General features: G+C 40.9%; 1 protein-coding gene across 11 annotated transcripts in view; it reads left to right on the forward strand.

Moving 5' to 3' along the window:
* PAK3 (p21 (RAC1) activated kinase 3) overlaps positions 1–24669 on the forward strand; it is a 256608-nt gene that overhangs the window by 164602 nt on the left and 67337 nt on the right. For 9 of the 11 annotated variants that reach the window (XM_059157369.1, XM_059157371.1, XM_059157364.1 and 6 more), the window contains 4 exons: positions 12243–12343; positions 16579–16623; positions 17752–17905; positions 19697–19734. In XM_059157369.1, coding sequence (XP_059013352.1) covers positions 12243–12343; positions 16579–16623; positions 17752–17905; positions 19697–19734 — 338 coding nt within the window. The remainder of the gene's footprint in view (positions 1–12242; positions 12344–16578; positions 16624–17751; positions 17906–19696; positions 19735–24669) is intronic. The other 2 variants (XM_059157373.1, XM_059157372.1) reach the window with 1 other exon arrangement.

Raw genomic sequence — 24669 nt, forward strand, 5'->3', positions numbered from 1 at the left:
TGGAGATCACTAGAAGGAATCACATGGGACCATCATTTCCTTTCCTCCAGCATCCCCGTGGAACACCAAACATTCACATTGGGCCTGGAGCTGCTCTTGCAGAATGAAGTACCACTTTTGAGTTTTTATCTGCACATTAAAGGCTGCTAACATTTGGAGAATACATATGGTTTTCCATAGCCCCTGAAGACCTGGCAGGAAGACATGGGCTTACTCTTTCACCAGAGGGGATGAACTAAGCATGAAGAAATTCCAGATATGCTGATTAGGGACTATGAATTATTGAGAGCGAAATTTTCTAGGTTCTTCTGTTGGGGGGCTCATGGCTTTCACAGGTTCTACCTGAAGGAGGTAGAACCTTCCACCCTGGGCCTTCTCAACTAAATACTTAGGGATTTGCTAACATAATAAAAGATTATAAGAGCACAGAGTGTTTAAAACATCCCATTATAATCCTCTTTCTCAGTAGTTATATTTTCATAGACATCACTCATAGGATGGGAAGTGCTGAGTAAAAAAGTGGCAGATTAGATCTCCAGCAAAGAGAGTCACCTGTTGCTGAGTATACTGCTAATGAAATGATGTATTTGGGATGGCAGAGATAACGGTGTTCAAGGTGGTTTCATTCCAGTTGCCTCCTTCAGATCTCTTATGGCGGAAGCAAGGATTAGCCCCCATTTCGTAGAGGAAGGCAAAAGGTTAGGGACTCAGAAGTTAAGTCCACAAAGTTGTCCCACTGTGGGTTACAAAGCAAGGCAGACCTGGACTTTAGATCCCCCCTGACCTGTAGTCCAGTGGTGGCTGAATATCCCACTGCTTGTCATAAAATGATGGCCATCTAACTTGTTTTGCAAATAGGGTTTTAGCCCATAGCATATGCAAAAATGGAATTTTTACAGAAGCAAGTGACACCCAGGTGAATCTCACCCCCTTTCTCAGGCTGCAGTGACAACAGGGCCTTACCTTTGTCTTTACAAGTGACTCCTAAAAGTCTGACTGGCTAGCAAAAGGCAATAGCTTTGGTAAAAAAAAAAAATGTTAATTATTAATTATTTCTCCCTGATTCCAATGTGATTCTGGAGGCTTTTAAATCTTTTTTTTCTGTTCAAAAATTACTCATGCTTTTGCAGTTAAACTATGAAAGAACCATAGGAAATAGAACATGACAGTCGCCTCTCATTCCTTCTCTCAGATTCACTTATAATCCAGTATTTAAGGATTTGGGTCTTTTTCCTCATTAAATAAATACCAATTTCCTTTTCTGCTTGGAATCTGTATATATTTTGCTCAAGATGTTAGGTTGAAGCCAAAAATACATGTGACATAGAACCTGTTTTTAAATATTTTACCCACCTTACACTGTCAATTTCTTTAAATACTTAGCACCAAAAATCAAATCTATTTTTGTGTCTTACTTTCCTGTGTAGTCACCATGTAGTACCTTCAAGTATTTCCAGTGGGAAAAATAAATTTGAAGACCTGCAAATGATGTTCTTTCTATGCTACCACCGCCCAAAATAGAGGAAAACTAGAGAATTATTCCCTCCCCTGTGTAAGGGAAAATTCACATTTCATGAAATGAATAAGAAATTCTCGCGGATCCCTGCTTATCCTGTCCCCCTAAACCATATTTGTTTACAGAGCAGAAGCGTCAGAGATGAGAACCATCTTTGTAGAAATCAGTCCCTCTGGCTCTCTTCTCTCTTTGACACCACGTTCAAGGCTGCTGTTGCCATAGGAGGACCTATAACCCAGAACTGCTCGGGAACACTTCTTCTTACCCAAGTATAAGGCTTCAGAACATTTCCCTCAGGGGGAGGGGGTGATTATATGGCACAGTGTACGCTGTGACCCACACATCAAAGGCTGGAGCAGAACATTAGGTAGTGGAGTTGTTGTGTTTTGTTTTGTTTTTGAATTAAAAAAAAAAAACACAACAACTCCACTACCTAATGTACTTTCCTGGTAGTTAAGTAGACACGAAGCCATTTTAATTCTTAAAGGCCACAAGGGCAACATTCTGTAAATGATCTTTGTGAGGCATTGACTCACAGCCTCTTAGTGAATGGGAGAAATGAATGAACCACAGGAAACACCTATCACCCAGCTAAAGAGTGACCGAGTCACTGAGGATAATCTCTTAGGAGAAGTAGAAGTTGTTGCCTACAGGAGGTAGATGGCCCTTTAAAAATCCTTACATTTCTTCCTAACGTGGCTTTCACAGAGTGAAGCTGGGAATATTGAGATGAGAAACAGGCATTCTGGTATGACAGATCTCTAACTTAGCTATCCCCTCTGCTCCTGCTGGAAATGTTTTTTACATCTGCACAAACTGTTTGGCTTTCAGGAACACGAATCATTTGAGTACAGATTACACCTGAGCAGGGAGAAGGGAGGTGGGTTTCTAGTGTCAAGCTGAGGGTTTCAGGGTGCAGGTCCCTCCTGGGAGAGCTCCAACCCTAGCAACTTCAGTACAAGCCTCCTTGCAACATATCTTTTTTTTTTTTTTAAAGGCAATTTTATTTTATTTTATTTTTTTTTAAGATTTTATTTATTTGACAGGAAGAGAGGCAGGCAGAGAGAGAGAGAGGAGGAAGCAGGCTCCGCATGGAGCAGAGAGCCCGATGTGGGGCTCGATCCCAGGACACTGGGATCATGACCTGAGCTGAAGGCAGAGGCTTTAACCCACTGAGCCACCCAGGTGCCCCCCTTGCAACATATCTTGATAGGCCTCCTGTATCTCAAAGGAGTTCAGGGAACATCACAGGACAGAGATGTGTAAGTAGAAAGCTAGGCTGCATGCTAACTTGAAGCCCAGATCGAGCTTGCTATCTGTCTCAGTTTAAAAATGAGATGGACCAGAATTGGATGTGAATAGAGGCTTCCCTGGAGCACTGTTTATAGTTTCCTGATATACTTCACTCAGAAAAGATTTGTATCTGCTCTTTATGTGCCTAGCTCCATGCTGAGTGTTATGGGGCATAATACACAGAAGACAGGGTTCCCTGTCCCCTCCTATAGATTTGTAACTTTCAGTCTGGTTGCAGAGTTCACACACACACACACACACACACACACAGTTTATAGGAAATGCCTAGTAGGTGATCTTAGAGGCAACAAATAAACAGATGCAGTTACACAGAAGTTCTCCCTATTCCATCCCCCCTGTATATTTTTCTTCTCAGCTGGTGTGAAGTAATCTACCATTTGGAAGCCCGCCCCCACCATGCCTTGTGTATCTTGCTAGCAGCAGATAGCTCCCCGAGTTGTCTTCCAGAAAGTACCTTCTCTATTATATCATCCACCTGCTCAAAAATCTTTTCTAGCACATTCTTTATTACCATCTCCGATTTCGTCTTCCTTCTTACTTTCCAAGGCTATACCCTATCTCTTTACCTGTGTGTCATCCCACTTCCTCATCAATATGCTGTATACATTCCTACTTACAAGCCTTGCTTCTCCTGTTTTTGTTCTACTTAGGGTGCCTTACCCTTTCCTGCCTGTCGATTTTTTTTTTAAGATTTTATTTATTTGAGAGAGAGAGAGAGAATATGAGCGGGGGCAGAGGAGAGGGAGAAGCAGACTCCACACTGAGCAGGGAGCCCGATGCAATGTGGGGCTCCATCCCAGGACCCTGACATCATGACCTGTGCCTAGCCATTTTTAAAGACCATCTCTCAAGTCCTACCTCTTCTGGTGAGCTCTCACCACAGCCTTCTGTCCCCTTTTCATATACTACGTCATTTACACTCTGTTCTTTTCAACCTACCACCTGACTGTCTTTGGTCTGGTAGTATTGATCACTATTTTTTATTTGCTAAGTGTGCTTCCCCAGTCAGATTGCAAGTCTAGAATATTACTTCAGTTCCTAATGAGCGACCTAGCACAGTCTGTCACTACACTGATCCACAAGGCTGTGTACACTGTCAAAGGAAAGAAAAGTGGGACAGTAGCAAGACAGAACTGTTCCTTTTAGAGCCACAGTTGTGAAATGCTTTCTGCTTGGAACTAGCCAGCCTGAGTGTGTGTGTGTGTGTGTTTCTTTGGAAAAATTATTTCTGCTTTCTACATCATATTTTGCTTTTAGCTTTCTCTATTAACTTGGCTTTAAATGTCACTTATTTTTCCTATGCCCCATGCCATAACCTCATGCTTTCAAAGAAATGATTATTTTTCTGTGCCTTTAGGCTCCGTTTATGTAGGAAAACATTTTCCTATGTCTGTTCACGGCCATTCCCTTTCTTCTCCTACATGCTCTATTTTCAAGGAGCTAAAAAGTGCTCTACAATAGAATTCTGGATGTAACCATATGACATTATCCAATGAGAAAGCCCAACAAAACTTCCAGGAACTATAGGGGAAGATGAGTGGAATTCCTACAATGAGGAAGATCCTGGTGACCATTTTCTAGAACGCTTTCAGAAGGCAAGCATAGCATCATCATCCAGGAATTCCATGTGGGGGAGAATTGGTCACTTTGCTGTACCTTGTACCCTGTCCAACTCTGTTGCCAATATATGCTTTTGGCCCCAGAGTGGTACCTGGCAAGAGGTATGTCTGAATGAGTTTGGACTCATCCCTGCCATTGAAGAAGAACAGCCCCACTGCTGCCACCAACATCTTCAACTGTAACAAGAACTTTAAAACATACCCTCCCACCTCACAGCCTTTATAGGGAACCTGAATCCTAGTCTCCTCACCCATGAACACATACAGGTACATAGGCATGACTTGTCTCCATCTTATAAGGTCTCATTTCATGTAATGAAGGTCATTCATCCATTCATTCATTTATTCATGTGCTTATTCATCAAGTATTTGTTGAATCGGTTACTGTGTTAGATAGATTTTGGGATACAGAGGTAGCTAAGTCCCAGTTCCTGACTTTAAGGAACTGACGGCCTAGTGAGGGACACGGACAAGTCAGTCATCAATTAGAGTTTACTGTGGTAAGTGTGGTACAGAACTGGGCACTGAGGAGAGGCAACTATTCAAGACCGAGGGGAAGTTAGGAAAGTCTTCCTGGACGAAGTGAACACTGAACTGAGGTGAGTCTTAAAAAAGAGAGCTAGTCATGTCAGGGATGGGTGGCATTCCAGATAGAAGGAGCAGCATTGTGAAGGCTGGAGGCATGACACATTATTAGCTGGAGTTCTATGAATACAACTACAAGTATTTCCGAATAGCTAGTGCATAGAGCATGAGTTAGTGAGGGGGGTGGGAGATGGAACCATGGAAGTAATTGGGGAGAGGAGCCTGGAGGGCTTATATATGCCAAACTGAGGGCTTTGAATTTGATTTTGAAGGCATTGGGGAAGCAATGATGCAGAACATTATCAGATTTGTGTTTCAGAATATCACTCCAGCCACAGGAGAAGAGTAAACTATGGGGGCGGGGGCTGGGGGGGGGGTAAGAGGAAGGAGACAAATGGAGTTATGTGGCTGAGAAATGACAGTGGCCTGGCCTAACGGCCAGTATCAGAACAGAAGAGGACAACACAGAGGGAATATTTATGAGAAAGCATTAGCAGAGCTAGGCAACTAAGAGGATGAGGAGAAGAGAAGGGTGAGGTAGGGAACATGGGATGATTTGTCATTTCTTGTTTTATGTGGGAGAAGGCAGTGGAAAATTCATTTACTTTTGAAAATATCAAAATAGAGGTGTTCAGAATGCAACTCCATGGGGTCAGGGTAGAACAGAGAGGTCAGACTTGACATCCATATGGTAAACCACTAATGTAGCTGGGAAGAGGAACCATACAAGTAGGTGAGGTGGCCAAAGGGAGAGGTGTATTGCTAAGAAGAGATGAGGACCTAAGACAGCTCCTGGGAAATACTGTTTAAAGAGTCAACAGAAGACCCAGAAATTCAGCAACAGGCTCTAGGAAAGGACTGCATGAAAGAAGGCAGGAAGGATTTCATTTCATGAAGTTCAGGGTCAGCAATATCAGTTTAGACTGAAAGGTCAACAGTTTTAAGGACTGAAAGTGGGCATTTTCAAGTAGGAGATTCATTCAGGACCTCAGGGACTCATTGCACTGGTTTGAGAAGTGAAGGTTGAAGAAGTCTGGGTTGCCTTTTCAAGAAGTTTAAGCTCCAGAAGGAAAGGTGAAGCTATAGCAGGGAGAGAAATATGTGAGGTGTCAGAGGGTTTTAATTTTTAAGGATGAAAGGGATCTCAGCAGGTCTCACAAGCAAGACAGGAAGTGTCAGTAAGAAAGGAGAGATTGAAGATACAAGAAGAAATAAACAAAATAGTTGGTGGTGTGAGAGCCCTGGAGAAGTGAAAGGGACTGGTATCTGGAGCATCAGTGGAGAGAGAAACCTCAGGCAGAGGGGGTGCGGACACTGCTTCCGGTGAGACATGAGATATTACTGATGGAGAAAAATGCCATTGGAGTGGGACAGAAAGCCAAGTCAAAGGAGTTCCAAACTGATGGCCTCCATTTTTCTCAGTGAAGTGAAGGAATTTCGTATGCAGAAAGTCAAGGAGGAGAGGGTGAAACAGAAGCTTGTGCAAAAGTGGGAAAGTTCTTGAATATTCAGTAAAAGAAGTGGGAAAGGAAGTTGGCAACAAACAAGAAGAATATTGTCAAGCACACTGATGACCCAACTATGGTCTCTGACTTTTATAGTATGAGCCAATCTACGTAGCTGTGTGATTTTTTTCCCCGCTAATAGCTTGTCAGCCTCAGTCTAGAATTGGAGGTTCCATGGTGGCATTCTATTAGAGTAGATTTTTGCAGGAGAATGGCAAGAGTAAGTCAGAGAGTGGCATTGCTTCCAGACCAGTGGTTTAAGAGTAATTTAAATGATGCACCAAAGAGTCTAGGCTATAAGGAAGCTGGTAACTTGTCAAGAATGGAGGGATCCAGGGACTAGTATTTTTGTTGAGACCAAAGAACAATTAAAAAAAAGATTAAGGGCTGGAAAGAGAGCTAACATTTTGGGAGGCTGGGATAATGGGGTTTAATATTTCAAAGAAATGATCATTCTGGATAATGAAAAGGCCTGGGGTACCTGTCATCCTCCACTCTGTGCATGATCTGTGGAGCTTAGAAAATCATTTGTCCAGGTCTCACCCCCACAAATCCTGCTATAGTAACTTCTGGGTGGGCCCTGGGCATTGGTCTTTTATAGAACTCTACAGATTATTCTAATGAGTGGCCCTGGTTGACAACCACTAAGTTACTGGTGGCCATAGGAGCAGATTGAACTAGAAGGGAGCTGAAATTGGTTAGTGTTGAGGGAGGTCAAGGAGTTAAAAGGAAAGAGTGTGGAAAAGATGTCCATTTATATATATCACATTTCACAGAGTGATGGCAGCACTGAGGGTAGGAAGGAAGACCAGGAGCCTGAGTCCTCAGTGGATAAGGCAACTTGGCCAAGAGCACTGAATGGCAGTAACCTCAAAGAAGGGGCTTTTGTAGGCAAGTGCAGAAGTACTGATCTCAGATCAACAGCTTTGAAATAAAAGGGGAAAAGCCGCCCTGCCTCATTCCTCCACACCTAAGAACTTGGGGTGAGGAAGAATGAGCAGTGTCCATCAGGATTATCTGAGGAAGTGATACCCCCTTTAGAGAGTAGAATTGGAAGTTCTTCTCCACCCCAGTTGCTTAATGGAGAAAGCTGAAGAGCTTTACAAATTAAAGGTGCTGGGCTCTGCCCCAGACTAACTGAATCTGAATCTCTCAGGGTGAGGTTCGGATACCTTCCTCTCTCTAAATTTTCCCAATGAGAGTGATGCACAGTGCAGTTTGAAACCTGAGGCAAGAAGTGAAGAGAGCATTTAATGAAGAGGTTGAAGGTTTAGGGAATTGGTAATGGAATAAGCTGTAGCTACTGGGGAAAATACAGGACATTGATTGGGGTAGGGCATAGAGGAGATGATGGATGACTAGGAGGCTTTTCTTTCTTTAACATGTACGTGAGATGGAGAAAGGTGTCAAGATGAGTGACTCTCTGGAGGTTCACTGGCCCCTGGAGTTATAGCCAGAATTCTTGCACACCCAGAGGGTCCCAAGGCCAAACACTTTGTAGATTGTAGTCTAGTTGGCAACCTGTGGCCTTAGTTCTATGTTCCAGTAGGGTATGGATGATACACTTAGAAAGTGGTACTCATTTGGGCTTCTGCTCTCTGCAGACATCATCCCAGAGCTTATCAGGCTGAGTCTTACTGGGCCAAGATTCAGGTTAGACTGCATCTTAACGTAAATAACCAATACTCAGTAGAATTTTCTGGAAGGATATACAGACAGACAATTTAGTGTAAAAGAAAAGAGACAAAAAATTTTCATCTAAGCACATTTAATCATATTTACTGAAGACTAGGACTCAAAAATGTTGTTGTTTTTTTTTTAAGTGATACTGAATAATAAATGGTGTAGCTGTTAAGAACGTGAGCTCTGTAGATATGGTTGGGACCTAGGTTCAAATTCTGGATCTGACACCTGCTAGCTCTATAATCCTGGGTATGTGGTTGAACCTTACACGCACTTTCCTCATCTACAGAACAATAATACAATACTAATAAGGTTTACCTAATGAGACTGTGATGGAAATTAAATGAGATGACCCTGGAAGCACTTTTTGCACATGGTGACTGTTCCCTAAATTAAAATCATTAAGTGTGCAGACATAAGCCAGGTGCTAAGGGATGTGAGAATGAATAAGATATAGTCTTTTCTGTCAAGTATCTCCAATTTTATCTAGAGAGACAGGTATATAAAGAAGAAATAACAATCCAGTATTGATCCATGCCAAGATCTGAGTACGCACTGGACAGTTCTATGGAAGCCTGAAGAGAAGGGCATTTAACTTCATCTGCAAAGGGAAGACAGAACAAGACTTCCCAAAGAAGAGGAAGCCCAAGAGTGAGTGAGTCTTCAAGAATAGGGACTAATGGGAGTTATCCATTCAAAGTGTGGGGTGAGGGATCTTGGTAAGATAGAAGAGTTGCCAGGACTTGGCCTAGCATGAAAGTCTTGGCAGTAAGAGAAAAATCTAGCCATTTAGGGAGCATGATGTGGGTATGGGGCAGTGGGGGTTATGGCAAGAATAGACCAGAGAGGTAAGCTTGGGGCAGATTGCGCAGGCCCCTGGGTAGCATGTTAATGAGCATGAACTTCTACCATATGGGCAATGGGTGGCATTTAAGGATCTTAATGACAGGGATGTGGTCAGATTTGTGTTCATTATAAAGTAATGAAGAGCAGGAGGCAAGATTGGAGGCAATAAGACCAGGTGAGAAATATCGGTACCTTAGGTTAAGGTGATGGTTTGTGGGGAAGAAAGGAAGAACATAGATTCAAGATGAGTGTGGGAGATACACTAGAATTTGGTGACCAATTAAGGTAGAAATACAGTGGCAATCAAAGAAGCTGCCAAATTTATGGCTTGGGAAGTTGGGCCAGTGCTGAATTACCCAGTAACAAGAGTAAGCAGGGGCTGCAGGCCCCACAAATCAGGGGCCCCCAAAACCTGGCCACATTTTTAGTCTGTATCTGTAGTTTTTAGAAAGACTTCATCACCTTAGGAGTAGCAGAATTTTTTGGACTTTTTAAACTTTTTATGCTTTACTATTGTTTTTATTTGAATTACATATTGGAGTGGGGTTTCATAATCTTTTCATTGCTCAGGGCCTCCCAAAAGAGTTGGTGTCTAAAGCCTGAATCCTTTCTGATCTGAGTGGTTAGTGGTATCATTTCACTGAGAGAACATGGACTTGGAGGAAGAGCAAGTTTGGGCTTCCTGCCTTTGTTAGGCTTAGCCCTGAGTGAAGGGAAGGGCATGATCAGGCTGGTGAGGGACTGGCAACTGGGTAGCCTTCTAGAGAGACTCCACAAGACCAATTCATATAGCTCAGCCCAAGTGAGGTGGTCAGGGCTAAGTCAATAGTCCTCAAACATTCGGCCAATACTAACGGAAAGTAAGGAGAGACTGCTAGCAAGAGAGGTCATGAATGCAAGTTGATACAGTGATTGGAGACATGGATTGAACTATGGGTTCTCAACCTAGAGTCGGGAGAGTTTTAAACCTTTGAAATTATATGCAAAATTGTTTAGATGTGTACAGTGTAATTATGGGCAGAAGTTCCACAGCCTTCTTCAGATTTTCAGAGCAGTCTTTGACCCCGAGAGAGTCACCTGTCACTAGGAGTAGATTAACTATGAAGCGAATAACACTTCTTTAGAGTTCCTCACTGTCTTGGGACTCTTCCAAGGCCCTAGGAGGGACCCTGGAAGCCTTTGTAGTGTGTTTTTCCTTAAAGGGAGCATTCCTCTTGAATTGTGTAAACCATTTGTTCACACAATACCCAGATCATCCCTAGCCACCCACGGATCAGGAAGTTACCCGGTATGGGTTAGTTTCTGGCATCAGATACCATCCAAGAGGGACAAGTGCAAAGAAAGGACTGTTAAAGGCCAAAGACTGCATTAGAAAAGGCAGAAGGGGAAGCAGTGCCAATCAAATAAAGAATGGTCACCCATGGAGGAGGAGAATCAGACCACACTGTGAAGGAAGTAAAAAGAGAGATAGTCAGCTACACCCAACATGGATGGGAGAGCAGGGAAGAGGAAAAACAAGGACACAATCAGAGGAGTGACTTGGATAATGGCCTGGTGGCCAAGCAAGTATGAGTGGTAGCTATGGGACCAAAACACACAGCAGAAGTAGCTACCCACATAAAAAGGTCTAAGCTTCATATTCAATAAAGCAGACTTGCTGTAAACACAGCATCCAAGCTGAAGTCAAGTTTAATGGCACATATATACTTTTCAAAATGAGTCCTAATGTGTTCTGTGGCCAGACAAAGGCTTTGAGTGACCCTTGTTTCCCCACCCCCCACCCCCACCTCCAATCTTTCGTCCCTAATCCTGTATCTTAATCTTCTTACTCCTTGAATGTCTGTATTTCTGCACCATCTCTCTGTCCTCTGGCTGGAGATAGGGAGTAGTGAGAGAGGGTAGAAAGAGAAAAGAAACAATGAGAATGACATTTGAACGTGAAAGGTTTTGAATTGAAAATTTATCCTGGGTAACCCATAAAACCAGTAATCCGTATGTGGTTAATTGAATGTTGTCTAAAATTCAGGCCAAGGAAACATCTATTTGAACCAGAGTGTTCTAAGTTGGCCTCCCTGGCAATTCTGAGGTTGACTGGTTTCAATTGGGCAAATCATGCTGACTTTCCCATTATTAGGAGGGTGAGTATTTTTATTATCTTTTGAGTGTAAAATGCACCCCAATCAGAGATACGTGCTCTGATATGCTTATGTGGCTATTATGGAACCTACCTAATGCCATTTTACATTTCCAGGGCAACTTCCTTATGGAATCTATTCCAAGATAAACTAATTTCATTACAGTTCCCAACTTAATTTCTCCAGTGATAATATCTTTAAAGGTTTTGACATATTAACTGTGGACGTGTTTCTTCATAGTTGTGTCACTATGAAAAATCCGCTACTTGAGGACAATGATTTTGAATGGCTAATATGACAAAAAAAATTAGGAATATGGAGAAATAGCTACAAACTGGAATGACTGAGCCAAGGCATTGATTTGAGGTTACTAAGAACTAAGTAAAATTAATTCAGTAAAAAGCAGCCATTTATATTTTCTTACTAGCAAAGTTCTGGGGAGTAAATGATTACAAACATTTTTAATGATAAAGATGTGTAACATTAATGGTTTGCAGTAGTGTTCTCACTGAAAGAAGACAAAGAGTGTATTAAAATATGCTTCATAATGTAAACATAAATTAAATAAGTTCTATTTCGCTATGGTTAACATGGAAACAATTCATTTATGCTTTTATAGACAGCTTTAGCACTTTTGTGTTCTTTTTTTTTTCTAATAGTAAGACTTAGCTTGACCTGATCATAATGAATTGCTTCTTTAGTAAGTCCTATTCAATCCAACAAAGCCAGTTGACCACAATATACCTAGATATCTGTTGGTTACATTTTTAGGCTGGTAAAGGACATAAATCAATGGGACTGCAAGTTTTGTTGGAACTGGATTTGGGTAATTTGTAAATCATCTGGATGTAATACTTTTTGTCAAACTCTCAGCTACTTCTGCAGATGAAATTATAATTTCTGGAGCTAAATCCTATTAAGCTTGTGTTGGATTCAGTTGTCTTTCAGCTTTGTAGTTGTTTTTGATGAACCTAATTGTACAACTTAGAGATGACAAAACTATGTCCCCAATAAATACCTGTTAACATTTTGCCTTTAGCCAATAAGAAGAAGGAGAAAGAACGCCCAGAGATCTCTCTTCCTTCAGACTTTGAACATACGATTCATGTGGGGTTTGACGCTGTCACCGGGGAGTTCACTGTAAGTAAGCTCCTTATTGTTTTGCAAGCCATGAAAAAATTCCTTTGTGAAAATAGGTTTCAAGAAAGCCTGCCCATGTCCCAGAATGTCAGGCTTGATGCTTTGGATGATTTCAAGGAAGATGGACTATACCGAGCCAATCCCCATTGGAACTAGAGAGTGGCAAGAGTATTGGGAAAAATTATTTTATCCATCGTAAAAATGTCTAATCGCAGTTAATCTTCAATGTGATTGGAAATGTGAATTTTCTATGGCACAGGAGATGTAGTCCTGGTAGAGACTCTTTTGAGTCTGTTCTTTATTGTTTGAAGTGAATCAGAGAATCAGCTGATTTAACTTGGCCAGTGAAGACAGTCCATCTGAATAATTCAGGCTTGACATTAGAACCTGGATTACTCAGATAAGCTAACCACACTAACCAAAAATCTCTGTACAACTGACCTGGTCTTCCTTTTGATTTCAAGAACATGGCTTATTTTTAGGCTTATTAACAGGTATATTTCAAAGGCCTTCAAAACAGCAAACCCCATGTTTCAGGAAGAATATTTATGAATATATCTTGTGTGCTTTAGTGGTTATGTGCTTTAAATATATGCTATCCACAATAAATACCAATACAAATTCTCCAGAAAGACCAGAGCTATAGACTCAGCCTTTCTTTGGATATTTGTAGTGTTCAAATAACACAAGATCTGTCATTTTGTACTTTTTTTTTCTCCAAGATCTGGCATCTTTGTTTTTAGATGAATGAAGGAAAAGATGTGGCTAGAAATATGTCCCCAGGAAGATCAACTACCTTTTTCTGTACTAGTAAGGAGCTCAATAAAAATGTACATTCTGAGATAATGAGTACTTTTGAATGCATTCAGAAAAAAAGTCTTTTATGATATCATCACCCCTGAATCTTGGGTTCTAAAACCAATAATTTTAGAGGTTAAATAATCAAATTTTCTGTTTCGTAACTTGATGGTTAATAAGTAAACTTATATGACTGAGTGAACCAAAAAGAGGTGGGGGACAAATTAACTGGATTTGGAGAAGCAAACCATGTCTCTGAATTGACAGCCAAATTGCCCCCCCCCTTTTTTTTCCAATTCTGGAAGTACGCAATATGAAAATAAAATCAAAATGGAGTAAACATCTTGGCCTTGCAAAGTGACATGAGCTGATTATTTCTGTACTCTCAATACAAAGTAGAAGAGAGCGTAAAGAAATACAGATGTTGCTAAAGTTGAGACACTGGTAGCATTTAACCAATTTCATCCCTGGAGTCAGAGACATTATTCAAATGGCCTTGACTGCTGTCACCATACCATTTCTACTGTCACCACCCCCCAAAAACAATCATAATGATTTTTGTAATCTAAACAAAAATACTACAACTTTTTTGACATTTGAAATAGTCAAAGCACTTCAACTTTATAAATGTGGTCTAATAACTGTTCCCTCTTTTTATTTTAAAAATGTTATGCTTCCAGTTTTGACCTGTTTTGTTTTCTGTGTGCTTTTCTTCTGCATTAACTTTTCTTATGTTTTATTGCTCTCATGCCATGTTTTTTTTTTTTTTTTTCCTTCCTTTTTATGGTCTGACGTGAATGCTTTCTCCTCCGCTATTCTCATGTGACATTCTGGTTCCTTTCTAATTTGATTTTTAAATTTTTTCTGCACTTTCCAACTTGCTTGACATCTTATGATACCATCTATCTTGAGCTCTTTCTTTGTTCTTTTGGGGTTCTGAATGGAAATGAAAAAAAGTGAATCACCATCATTTGGCTGACTGCATTATCACTTGGCCATTGGTTAGAACCCAAAGAACCCACCAGTGAGGGCTGGGGGTGGGATATACGACAGGCACTCTTTTCAATTTTGGCCAACAGATTGATACAACTGAACCCAATCAAACCAACACCTGCCCCCCCCCAACACCTCCCCAGCACCCAATTTAAAATAAAACATCTTTTTGGATGCAAGCAGTTGTTGGAAATCCTTTGAAGATATGGACAGTCAATGGGCTAAATTTGGAAATCTGATGCATTTATTGTCCTCTTGTGGTCTTTTGAAACTATTTGTCCACACATTGTATTTAAAGACACCAAATTCTGTCCTTTTTAATTCTTTTCACCTATGGTTTACGTTTACCAACTTTAAAAACTGCCCAATGATAATAAGCTTTTAAAATCATTTTGGTGGTAGCATTTAAAATTGGGCCCTGTTTGCCACAGTATCACTAATGTATTGCGTGTGTGCTTGCGTATGTGCACAGGCACGTGTGGTGGGGGGCATATTGCCAAATTTGATTATTGTTGTTGCTTAGGTTGAATTTTGAGCAATTTGTTGAACTGTCTTGTTCAGTTGTCTTCCAAGGGTCTGTCATTATGAATGCTTGGATGCTGATTTGGTGTGCCCCTTGCTGATTGTCCTATGGCTAGTTGGTCCATATAACCTTTACACCTGGTTATACGCTGGGACCTTGAGATTCAAATTCGGTTGGGAGGTGAGATTTGGGTTATTAAACTATGAAAAGTCCTTACCCTTTATATTGCCATTTTTGTCCCAAATACTTCAGAACTCCCCCTTCCAGACCTCTAGACCTGTGACGGTCGCTTCCAGTGAATCAGAGGGAAAAATGGTATGAGTGATATACATGATCATTTCTTATAAGATAAATGCTTGGCCTGTTGTATCATGCTGCCATTTTCCTGGGCTACACCAGACAATCCCCAGCTTGTTGTACATCTGGTTGTTTTTGTACACGTGGTCAGGCATTGAAATGTGCTCCTGCTTCTGATGCTCATACTTCTAGGTCTCCATTAGCTGTCTTAACTTTTGGGATTTGTTCCTCAATCTGGAGTAATGAGATGGCTTTCTGATGATGTGCCTTTGAGGCATACATTCAAATTTAAATGTAAGGTCTCATTGATCGACTAGTTTATCTCAACTTCTCAAAGAAACAAGAAATGATGTCAGCAGGGTAGTCATGGGGTAAGTATAGTTGTCTGAAGGATCTTCTGCAATTGACAGCATGTTTCCCTGCTGTCTAGTGATCACAAGACATTGATTTATCACAAAAGTTTGGAAGTGCCATCAGAATGTATTATAATTGAGAATATTCTGATAATTACGGTAATGGTCATGCCAGTGATGTCTGCCCTAGTGGTTATGTGCAATGCATACCTGGTTTTGTAACACTTAATAACTCCTTTGGCCATGACAGTATTAACCAAATGCTATTAATTGCACTTAGAATCAGAACTGGGATCATGCATGGGCTCCTGAATTCAAATATGTGGCTTAAGGCTTTAGCATCGAATTGCGTGATTAATGCATGTCAAAGTGTCGTTTCACTGTGCTTGGAGTAACCCCAAATACCAGGAATCAAAGACCTGTATCCCAAATCAAACCAGTTGGGTCGAAGCATGTTTCTGTAGCTTTGGAGACAATCTCTTAATTTAGACAAAGTCATTACCTTATATCTGAACTCATTTTGTGGGAAGCCAGGACTTCAGAACTGTAGCACTAAAATGGAAATTGTTCATATATGCTTTGAAATGAAATGGTTTCCCTTTTTCCCCTGGTCTAAAGAAACTCAAAGGTAGAGTCTGACTGTGTGGGAAATCCTTAATCTAGTTTTCCCTAAACCAGTCATGACTTTCTCACTGCATCTTGCAGAAGAATCGCATCAATGAGAATGCAGTGAAATTTAGCATCCCTGTGTCACCATCCTGTCCATTTTAGCCACACAGACACTTCCACTGTGAAACTGGAAATTGTTACCCAGAATTGGGAACTGAAATTTGTAAGTTCATCACATGGCCATTGGCTACCTGTGATCACCCAGTCGTAAACACAGACTTACAAATTATTGCCAAAGCTTTTCATGATGCCATCCTTCTTCCCTCCAAAGTCATGTTTCTGCCTTCTGGTAATTTCTCCAGTCCTTTAACTGTAATTCTTACTATTGTGTATTTATGGAGGAAACACCTGGCCCCAAGTGGAATTATGCGTCCCAACTTGAGAACGTTGTCTTTTTTCTCCCCCTCTGTTTCCTGCAATCTGTTGCCCTAACCTGTCCTGCCCCTGATGGAGTTAAGACCTCTCGATTTTCATAACCGCCCCATTTGAGAAGGGATGACCCCCCCCCATTCAGACCCATTGGTTTCATCTCCTCCCACCTTCTAAGTTGTCCCACATTCTGTTTTAACTTTCTTTTCTTTCTTTATTTACGTCCATTACAGCCAGATCTCTATGGCTCACAGATGTGCCCAGGGAAGCTCCCAGAGGTGCGTCACAGGCCCAAAAGAAGCTTGCATCAAAGTGCTTCTTTGAGATGTCATAGCACTGCGCAGCAGGTTCATGTGTGTGCAGTAGAGTTGTTGCTTGGCTTATCTCACTTTTTCGTTGTCATTCCCAAACTCTGGAGGCCCACGTCACACATTGTTTTGCCGAGACTTCGGAGGGCAAGGCCACGCAAATTGTGTCTAGATGCACTCCAGGAACAGTGTGTCTGTCTCTCACTCCAAGTTGCCCTTGGAGGCTGGACAATTACAAAATGGGGGCATCCGTAGGCTGAACATGTAGGAAAGAAGGCTCAACGCTCAACGCGAAGCTAATCTTTCAGCGTAATTGGTGCAATTGTCCCAGGTTCGAGTTCCAAACGCTCCCTCCTCTCTGCTCTAAATCCTTTAGAGTATTGCCAATTCTCACAAGGCTTTGCCACGGGTGTCACAGTCCCCAGGTTCTATGTGGCCAATGAGCAAAGTGGGAAGGAGGGGATGGAGGGAGGTGAGGAGAAACTATTTAGCACCTCCTGGCTGTTGCTCCTCCTCTATTCTATTTTTGCCTCCCCTCAATCTCCCTCTGTATTAAAGCCCTAGAGCACCCACCCCCCAAAATTACATTTTGTAATCGTAAAGCGGAAACTGCCCAAGGGTGAGGCTTTTCTTCCATTCGGAAAGATCTTCCGATTACTACATGCCCAGAAAGAGCTTATGTGATTCTAGTCATATAAAATCCATTGATCTGCACTATACTATACTGTGCACAAATTTAGAGAAGTCTTGCTATGTCTGCCCTGAGTCGCCAGAAAAAATAAGCTAAGCCGTAAACATCATTTCATGGATGAGCAGAATTAATATGGAGGTGATTTTCATGCGCTTTTTTTTTTCTATCACAGTCATACTCCCACCCACCCTTTTTAAGTTGGATCCTAGTTTTACCTATGTGTTTTAATTAGAGAAGAGAATGATTGCATTATTAAGTTACTAACTTTAAATCTAGAGTGTCACTCCAGTTTCCCAAGTGTAATCCTACAGGTAGCATGGGCTTCTTGGTGAAGAACTTTACTGGAACATGAAAATGCAGCTGCTGAATGTTCTGAGCTGCCATTCTTTCCCTCTGGTTGTCCACAGGGAATCCCTGAGCAGTGGGCACGGTTACTCCAAACCTCCAACATAACAAAACTGGAACAGAAGAAGAACCCACAAGCCGTCCTGGATGTTCTCAAATTCTACGATTCCAAAGAAACGGTCAACAACCAGAAATACATGAGCTTTACATCGGGAGGTAAGAGGATTCCAAGGTATCAAAGAGAGAAGAAGGAATTCTCATCTCAGAGCCTCAGGATTAGACCAGAATGCCTGTAGGGCATCTGAAGTCAGTTTCTAGTACCTTCTCCAAATGACTTCAGTGACAGTAAATGGAAAGATAGGCTGGAAGGTAAAGTTGATGTGAGGCAGTTTATGACTTGGCTATTTTTAGAACTCGAGTAGGGGGAATTAATTGCTCAGTGAAGCAGCAGTTGTCACTTTGAATCAGCAATCACAAGTGTTTGGTCTCTGCACTGGCATGAAGAAGACATTTCCTTAGTCACGTAGGATCAGGCCTTGTGATGTGTCCATGAGATAAGAGGCATATGGGTCCAACCATGGTCTCCTAAAGTTTATTTTTTCCCTCCAATTCATTGAATTGGACCCTGATGATACAGCATTCATTTTGTGGTTGCCAGGTTATTTTAATCTAACTTCAAAATCAGGCTTAAAGAAAGAAATCACATCTGGCTATTTATAAGAAATTGAAATGGTCATGTTCCTGCCAAATATTGACTTCATTTGCTAGCACATAGACTGAGCCTTTGTTTGAAACTTTAAGGTTCACATTTGCACTATAAGCAACTGAAAAATATATGCCAAACAATATTTTTGTTTTGAGAAAGTTAATCTAGGGTGCCTATCTAGAAAAACTTATTATTTAACATCTAAAAAAAGAAGAGAATCCTATCATTAGTGGTCCAGCTGTAAAGAGCCCCTACCTCTTGGCAATGGTTTTAACATAGGCCAGGCTTAAAATATCTTCAGGGATGGTGCAAGGGGACACTTGGAAGGGGAGGAGTGTCTCCTTTGGTCATAACACATGTCAAAGCCCAAACTTAAGGCATGTAGTAATTCACAAGCTCCATGGGACGTTTTTAACTGAGAAGATAGCTTAACTGCTATTCTCCAGGGCAGAACACTGAAAAGGAAAAAAGGCCAGCAAGGAGAGGTTTTATGATATTTAGTCTTCCACATACATGATAGGCCTCAGAGATCCTAGTGACACATCAAACAGTGCTTAATTAATGTGAGGAAGTCTAGAGCTGTCCTCCAGGTTCACTAGGGAGCCACAAGGCTACCAGAACGAAAAATGCTTATTCTAGTATTTGTCTGAGCTGAGTGAAACTCACCAGACATTCTGAGATGCTCTAGAGTTGAGACCAAGGAATGGGATGAGAGGAGGTGGGGGTGGGGGAGGAGAAAGAGAAAAGAAGGAAGGCAGGGTGGAAGGGAGGGCGGAAGAGAAGGGAGGGAGGAAATAGGGGAGAAATTCTGGATATAGATGCATAGATTCATACCTCAGGAGTAGGTAATCTCCAGGCACCTGGGTGGCTTAGTTGGTTAAGCATCCAGCTCTTGACTTCAGCTCAAATCACTGTGCTCAGTAGGGACTCTGCTTGAGGCTTCTCTCTCCCTTTCCCTCTGCCCTTCCCCTTGTTTGCACACATGTTTGCACTCTCTTTCTCTCGCTCTCAAATAAATAAAATCTTTTTTTTAAAGAAAGTAGTATGTAATATCGATAGTCGTCTATATAGATGAGATTCACCAGAGGCCCGTACTAAGGTCTATAAAATGACATGTGAGGGGGGCAGTGGTGTGAGCTATTTTCAGAACAACAAAGTCATTTGTCATAGTATCTGTGCAATAGCAAACTGTAGAATTTCCTTCTGGTCAAAGGCATGCAGGTTAATTTTTTATTAACTCTGGTCTCTAAGGGAGGCAGGCCTCATGAAATAAAGGTGACTTCCTTATCTTTACTTTTCAGATAAAAGCGCACATGGATACATAGCAGCCCATCCCTCGGTAAGTGAAAACTTGAAAATGTCAATTTTCAGTGTTTCTGACAGTCCAACAGAATACCATCACACATATTCAGTTTAGATATCTCTTCTCTTTTTAAATAGTCTTTTAAAGGTATAATTTAGATCTATAAAATTCACCCATTTTTAAGTGTACAGTTTGGTGAGTTTAGGTAAATGTGTATACCAGCCCTACCATTGCCTTAATCCAGTTTTAGAATATTTCCATCACCTCCTAAGATCCCTTATGCCTGCTTATGGTTATTCCCCATCCCATTCCCACCTTAGCCCCAGGCAGTCACTGGTCTGGTATTATGGATTTGTCTTTCTGGACATTTCATGAACACAGAATCATATAGTATATGACCACTGGTGAATGGCTTAATGCTCAGCATAATGCTCTTACAGTTCATCCTAGTCACATGTTCTCAGTAGTTTGTTCCTTTTTATTGCCAAGTAGTCTTCCATAGTATGGCTGTACCACTGTTTGTTTCACAGTTTACCCACTGAAGTCTCTCTGGAGCCTTGCCAGGCTTTGGCTGTTGTAGATAAAGCTACTATGAACATGCATGTATAAATCTTTATGTAGACAGATGTTTCTATTTCTCTTATGCAAACAATCTTGAAAATAATAATCGTCATGACAGTGACTTCTCTTGACTCAGCACTTACAATGTGCCAGGCACTGGGAGGATAACATTTTGCATTCACTTAGCCTTTCTTGACAACCAGATTAGGTAGGTCTTACCATTGTCTGCATTTTACAGATGAGGTTCAGAGACATGAAATAACTCAACTGAGGTCATACTGCTATACCTCTGGACATCACCTGTTCCAATAAACTGTGATGTGGTGGGGGAGGTGACTTTGCCCAAGCTCACATAGATAGTCTTAGAGAAGTGACTAGAAAATAAGTAACCTAGTTCAAAGTGCTTAGAAGTGATAGAACAGCAGCAAGAATACCCATAGGCATTAGACAGAAAATTATCTTAGACAAGGCTTACCTTTACATGATTTTATTTTGAAATAAATAACATTAATGAGTTTCCTAACTGTTGCTTCAAAGAGTACTGGATGATCAACCTTTTATAGAGGACAGATTCTGGCCTGCTTCATGTCACCCTGGGCAATAAGGGTGATAGCAATAAATCAATAGTGGTAATGAGTAAAGACTATGAAATAGTGTGGCAATTAAAAATGGAATTGCCATGTGATCCAGCAAGCCCACTACTGGGTTGATTCCCAAAAGAATTGACAGCAGGTTTTCACACAGATTTTTTATATCTATACCCATGTTCATAGTGGCATTATTCACAATATATGAAAGGTGGGAGCAACCCATTTGCCCATCAACAGATGAATGGATTAATAAAGGTGATATATTCATGCCATAGAATATTATTCAGCCTTAAAAAGGAAGGACAATCTGGGGTGCCTGGGTGGCTCAGTCGGTTGGGTGTCCAACTTTTGATATTGGCTCAGGTCTTGATCTTGTCTCAGGTGTTGAGCTCAGGGTCATAAGTTCAAGCCTCATTTTGCACTCTCTGCTGAGAATGGAGCCTCCTTAAAAAAAAAAAAAAAAAGGACATTCTGACACATTGAACATGCTACCACATGAATGAACCTTGAGGACATTATGCCAAGTGAAATAATCCAGTCATGAAAAGACAAATGCTATATGGTTCTACTCAGGAGATACAGGGTACTCTGTATACTGAGTTTGATTTTTGCAAGATGAAAAGTGTTCTGGAGATTGCTTGCACAACAATGTGTATATACTTAGCACTACTGAACTGTACATTTAAAAATGGCTAAGATGGTAAATTTTATGTCATGTATATTTTACCACAATTAAACATAAAAAGAAAAGAAAAGATGAAGTCTCTGGACATTAGGTGTTTAGTCTTATTGTATGAATACTGAATGTGATATGATAATGCATATAAAATATTTAGTATACTACCTAGTGCATACTATATGTTTATTAAATATAAGCTAAAGCAAAAATGCCAGTCTTCCTTGATCAAACTTACCTTTCCTCCCTTGATTTACTTAATATCATTATTATATAATAAATATGACCTGGGTATTCTGGCAAAGAAATAGTTGGTATTTTTTTAGGTAGGTAGGTCAGTTATTCTAAATGCTAACCTATTAGGATGGTTAGTAGAATGGTTTTTATTTTTGTCAATGGTTTATATCTCCTGAATTACTGTCCCTTTCTTTTGAGCTTGCTTCTACTGGTTTTGCTTGTGGAATTCAAACTACATCTACATAATGATCAAAATATTCCACCAAATCAGAAAAAAAATGATGTTCTCACTGTTTGGAGATCAAACAACTGGATATTTACTTTTTTCACATATATTTATCAAGTGCCCTCTTACAAGCACTAGGAAATCTGGAGCTTATTCTGGTAAGGGAAGAGAAGTATGCATGTCAAGAAACAAAATACAATATGGACCATGTTACATGCCATAAAATATGTCCATTTGCTATGAGAACTCAGAGAAAAGAGATTATTTTCAGCTGGGTAGGAAAAAGGAAGTAGGCCATTGTCTCAAAGGGCTTAAAGCTCTGTAGGTACTTGGTACATATTTGTTGAATGTTGAGTTGGAAAATGCTTCATAAAAAAGGCTGCATTTGAGCTAGATTGTGAAGGTCTGGTGGGATTGGATCTGTAAAGATGGGGAAAGACATTCTAAGCAAAAGGAAAAACATAAGAAAGGGAACAGTAATGAGGAGAGCATGGGGACAAAATGGTGTGGTTTTGAATGAAGAAAGTTGCAAGAAAAAGAATCATAGGAATTAAGCCTTGAATATTAAGTTGGAGCCAAATCATTGGGGCCCTTAAAATGGTATTCCAAGAAACCTGGCCTATTTGCAACAATGTGGATGGAGCTAGAGTGTGTGATGCTAAGTGAAGTCAGTCAGTCAGAGAAAGACAAACATATGATGTCACTCATATGTGGAATTTAAGAAACAGAAGAGATGAATGTATAGGAAGGGGGCAGGGAAAGGAAGAGAGGGAAACCAACCATGAGAGACTCTTAATGGTAGAAAACAAACTGAGGGTTGATGGAGGGAGGCAGGGAGGGGGATGGGCTATAGGGGTGAAGGGTAGTAAGGAGGGCACTTGTCATGATGAACACTGGGTGTTGTAAGTGATGAAGCACTAAATTCTACTCCAGAAACCAATATTGCACTGTATGTTCACTACAAAAACTTTAAATTAAAAAGGAAGGGAGGGAGGGAGGGAGAAATCTGGCCTTTTCCAGTATACATTGGGAAGTTTTTGGAGTTTTTTGGAACAGGAGAATTAGGCAATGAAAGCTTACGCTTTGGGAACGGTTACCTGACAGCAAACATCCAGAGTGAATTAAGGGCGGAAGGTGAGGCTGGATGAAGGGGAGGTCAGTTGGAGGAGTCCCGTAAGCATCCAGGCCATAGGTAACAAGGGCCTAATGGAGATGGTGGTAGCGGGAATGGAGATGAGGTTCAAATGTTAAGGTTATTAATTGGATGTTGGAGGAAAGGTCAAGGTCAAAGGTGATTATAGGCTTCAAGTGATACATGGGTGGGCAGAAGGGTGAAGATGCCATCTTTTGGGAGTTACAAATTTCCATGAGCACATGCTGAGTTTCCTATTGGATAGTTTGGAGTCTGAAGAGCTGGTAGGACTCCCAGGTGGAGATACTAATTAAACCATGTAACTGAGGCTGGGTTTCTATTGATTGAATGAGCTGGATTAGACCCTTAAGTTTAGGTTGGATCCCTTCAGTGGAACTCAGTTACTTAGGAATGGGGAATTGAGAGCATCCTGTGCTCTCCTTATAATTCCAGGGGGAGATTGCCTTGATGGTCCTTAGGCTTTCTTGCATTAGAAACACTCCCAAGTAGACCTGACTACTCTTTAAGATCTGATTTAATGGAATTGGACAATCCCTTATCGACAGAGCCTAAACTGATCACCAGTTTTGGCATCCTCTAATAGCCTGGGTGGGAATTACCATGGAAGAAGTGTTGTAGTCACTAAATATTTTAAACAATTGACTATCTCATTAATATTGAATTCAGAAGTCCCTCCCTTAGTCCTGTGACATCTGCTTTACTACTCACTTATGGTAGCTTCTTTGATGTGAGTGTATTAAATGCTAAATACTGTTCAGGGACCTACTCTTCAGTTTAAGACTACTTTAAAATCTTATATTTGTATTGGACTATTGAGAGGAAAGAAATGCGTTTAGAATCCTGGACTAGTATCTTGAGTAGAATAGCAACAATACTGCAACTATGTCGTGATTTGTGCCCAGAGAAATACTGTGACTGTGTCATGATTTGTCCCAAGAATGTCATGCCTGATTTGTTCAGTTGACACAGACTGAGCTTTCAATTCGAAGTACTGGTTTATTTTGTTCATCTAGATTAGTGGTCCCTGTACTTCAGTGTGTATCAGATCTGCCTGGAGAAGGTGCAAGTCAAAATGGAATGGAACCCCGAAATCCGCATCTTAAGCAAGCACCAGAAATGGCCCATAGACCACACTTAGCATGATTTGGAGTCTCCAAAGTCTCTACTTCTAATTCCTTTGACCTTTAACAAGGAAGCTCAAAGAAAGAAAAATTTCCTAAGGCAGTTCCTCTATCTGAGGTATTATCTAGAGCAGGGTTTATAGCTTAGAGTCCATAGGGATTGGCTTCATAAGATCTCTGTGAATTTATATGGAATGGAATAGAATAGAAGAGAATAAAATAGAATTTATATGGAAAAGTGCATACCTACCTGTATCTTTCGGCCAAAGGCTTCAGAGTTCTAAAAGCCTCCAGGACCCCGTTTATGTCAATAATCACCTCCCTTGCCCCACCATGGGCACAAGAATAGTATCACAAATTTTCAGTAAGACAAAAACATTCTTTACTCACTGGTTTAATTCCAGCTA

The sequence above is a fragment of the Mustela lutreola genome, chromosome X (assembly GCF_030435805.1).
Source record: "Mustela lutreola isolate mMusLut2 chromosome X, mMusLut2.pri, whole genome shotgun sequence".
NCBI lineage: Eukaryota > Metazoa > Chordata > Mammalia > Carnivora > Mustelidae > Mustela > Mustela lutreola.